Raw genomic sequence first — 2903 nt, forward strand, 5'->3', positions numbered from 1 at the left:
GCCAGGATGGTCTCGATCTCCTGACCTCGTGATCCACCCGTCTCAGCCTCCCAAAGTGCTGGGATTACAGGCTTGAGCCACCGCGCCCGGCCCCAGTGTCTTTTTTTAACCTCACCTCTGAGAAATACTAGTTTAAAGAAAGGTGGATTATTAGCATGTATTTAATAATTCAATACTTATTAATTTTAAGAAATAATAAAGTAATTTATAGTGCTTAGCATTGAAAGGTAACAGGTTTAAAGAGAAAAAGAGAGGCATTTAATGAATTAGTTTAGTTGATTTTCTGCTGAATTGACCATTTAGTTACAGTGTTTACAGTATAAACCAGTGATGGTTTTTATTTTGGAATAATTTTAGATTTACAGAAAAGTTGCAAAGATAATATGTTCCCGTATACTTACTGCTCAGTTATTTTTTAACTTTTTAAAATTTTAATTCTTCAAATTGTTAGAAATTCTGTAAGCATTTAAAATGTTTCTAGGCCAGGTGTGGTAGATCATCCCTGTAATCCCAGCATTTTGGGAGGCCAAGGTGGGAGGATACCTTAAGCCCAGGAGTTTGAAACCAGCCTGGGTAACACAGTGAGACCTTGTCTCTACAAAGAAATTAAAAAAGAAAAGAAAAAGAAAAATTAACTGGGTGTGGTGGCACACACCTGTACTACCAGCTACTTGGGAGGCTAAGGTGGGAGAATTGAGTGAGCTCTGGAGGTTGAGGCTACAGTGAGCTGTGATCAAGCCACTGCACTCCAACCTGAGTGACAGAGCGAGACCCTGTCTCAAAAAAAAGAAATGCTTCTAGATAGGCACGGTGGGTCACATCTGTAACCCCAGCACTTGGGGAGGCCAAGGCGGTGTAGCCCCTTTCCTATGTCACCCAGGTCCCAGCACAACAACCATATTCAGTACCAGCAGACTCTCTCATGCCACCTTTCCTGCTAGAGGGGAAATGGTATGGGCATCAATAGAGGGGGACGTCTAGGTAGTTGTAGAGCTCAAGGCCCAAACCCCCAGCGTGTTGGGTGGGGGTGGGGCAGCCTCAGGGAAGCTAGGCATCAGGTTGTATCCTTTGAAGCAGAGGAGTCAAGCCTTACCTTCTTCTGCTAGCAGTGGCTGGTCCGTCACCCCTCTAGTCCTCTGCTGTTATTGTTTCCATGGGGAGGGTCACAGACCCAGGCACAATGCTAGTCTGAGCAGGCTCAGGCAATTCAGCTAAGCCTCTTGCCAGAGAGGCCTGAGGAGTCGCCTTCTTGCCAGGTGTGCACTTTAAAAAAAATGTTTCTAGATTTTGTTTTATTTTGGAAAAACTAGAAAACGTTGAATTTTTTTATTTTTCCATTTTGGAACTTATCTTGATACTGTAACACAGAACCATGATGCAAAGTAAGAGTTTTGTAATTTTTAGAGGAAATTTGAATGCAATTAGTCTCTAAGCAGTAGTGACATATTTTTCATAATAATCTTGATTACAGATTTTTATCCACAGTAATTCTATGTTATACTTTGTAATACTTTAAAGTTGTTTAAAAGTTATTTATTTATTAAAATAAAACTTAACTGTTATTCATTTCTGCAAGACTATTTGTAAATAAAACTCATATTTTTATATGGCTATTTTTTTAAGGGACCGGACAAACACTTGTGAGAGAAACAGGTTGTATTACAGTTCTGTCACGGTTATTCAGGTAAACAAATACAAATTTCTTTTTGTTAATTATTAATTACTTAGGACCTTAACACATTTGTATTAATTTACTTTCTTTTCTTTTTAACCTAATAGGACAGTTATTTCAAAATATGAGTTGGATTTGTCAGATAAAAATGTTTTCCAGAGTTATCAGTTGTGGTCTTCAGTGTGTAGTACTCTGTGTGTCTGTGTCAACAATCCTCAAAATGGTAACTATCTGTAATGTTTAAATATAAAAATAAAGATAAAAACAAATGAAAACTGATGTTTTCCAATTGTCATATTAAATCATGATTGACTTTGTCTTCTTTCAGATGAGAATCAAATGTTTTGCTGTTCACTTTTTCCACATGCTAATGAATGGCTAAAAAATTGCATGAAACCTGAGATAATTCGCCCTATTTGCTCATTTATTGGACTCACTCTTGCAAATAACAGTAAGTATTCATTATTTTCTAGGTCATAGTTGAAGAAACATTTCAAAGCATAATAAAAACTATTGAATTTATTATTGAATCAATTGAGTTCTTGTAATTTGGGTTATTTTGGATGTATTTAGACTCTTAAAGATAAGAAAATCTTAAAAGTGGATATTTTTAGGAGGATATTGGGAAGATGGTCGTAGCAGCATCGTTTTTTTAATCTCCCCAGATACTCTCATAAAACGGAGAAACCAAATAGCAAGACTAAATACCCATAGAGTGTGTTCTCTGATCACAAGGTAATTAAATTAGAAATGAATAAAAACAAAACATCTAGAAAAGCCCCAAATATCTGGTAATTAAACAACTTGTACTAAAATCCATGAGTCAATGCATAAATCATAAGGAAAATTATAAAATGTTTCTAACTGAATAATAATGAAAATACAACATTAGGCCGGCCATGGTGGCTCACGCCTGTAATCCCAGCACTTTGGAAGGCTGAGGCAGGCAGATCACTTGAGGTCAGGAGTTCGAGACCAGCCTGACCAACATGGTGAAACCCTATCTCTACTAAAAATACAGAAATTAGCTGGGCATGGTGGCAACAATTAGCTGGGCTGGTGGCAGACACCTATAATCCAAGCTGCTTGGGAGGCTGAGGCAGGAGAATCGCGTGAGCCCAGGAGACGGAAGTTGCAGTGAGCCACAATCGCACCATTGCACTCCATCCTGGGCAACAGCAGAATGATACTCTGTCTCAAAAAAAAAAAAAAAAAAAAAAAGCCAGATGCA

The 2903-nt window shown here is 37.9% G+C and overlaps 1 protein-coding gene across 1 annotated transcript in view; it reads left to right on the forward strand.

The window, feature by feature from the left end:
* CCDC79 (coiled-coil domain containing 79) overlaps positions 1–2903 on the forward strand; it is a 59870-nt gene that overhangs the window by 17261 nt on the left and 39706 nt on the right. The window contains exons 7-9 of the mRNA XM_011987878.1: positions 1624–1684; positions 1780–1895; positions 2001–2123. Coding sequence (XP_011843268.1) covers positions 1624–1684; positions 1780–1895; positions 2001–2123 — 300 coding nt within the window. The remainder of the gene's footprint in view (positions 1–1623; positions 1685–1779; positions 1896–2000; positions 2124–2903) is intronic.

Source organism: Mandrillus leucophaeus, unplaced genomic scaffold (assembly GCF_000951045.1).
Source record: "Mandrillus leucophaeus isolate KB7577 unplaced genomic scaffold, Mleu.le_1.0 Scaffold319, whole genome shotgun sequence".
NCBI classification, from domain to species: Eukaryota; Metazoa; Chordata; class Mammalia; order Primates; family Cercopithecidae; genus Mandrillus; species Mandrillus leucophaeus.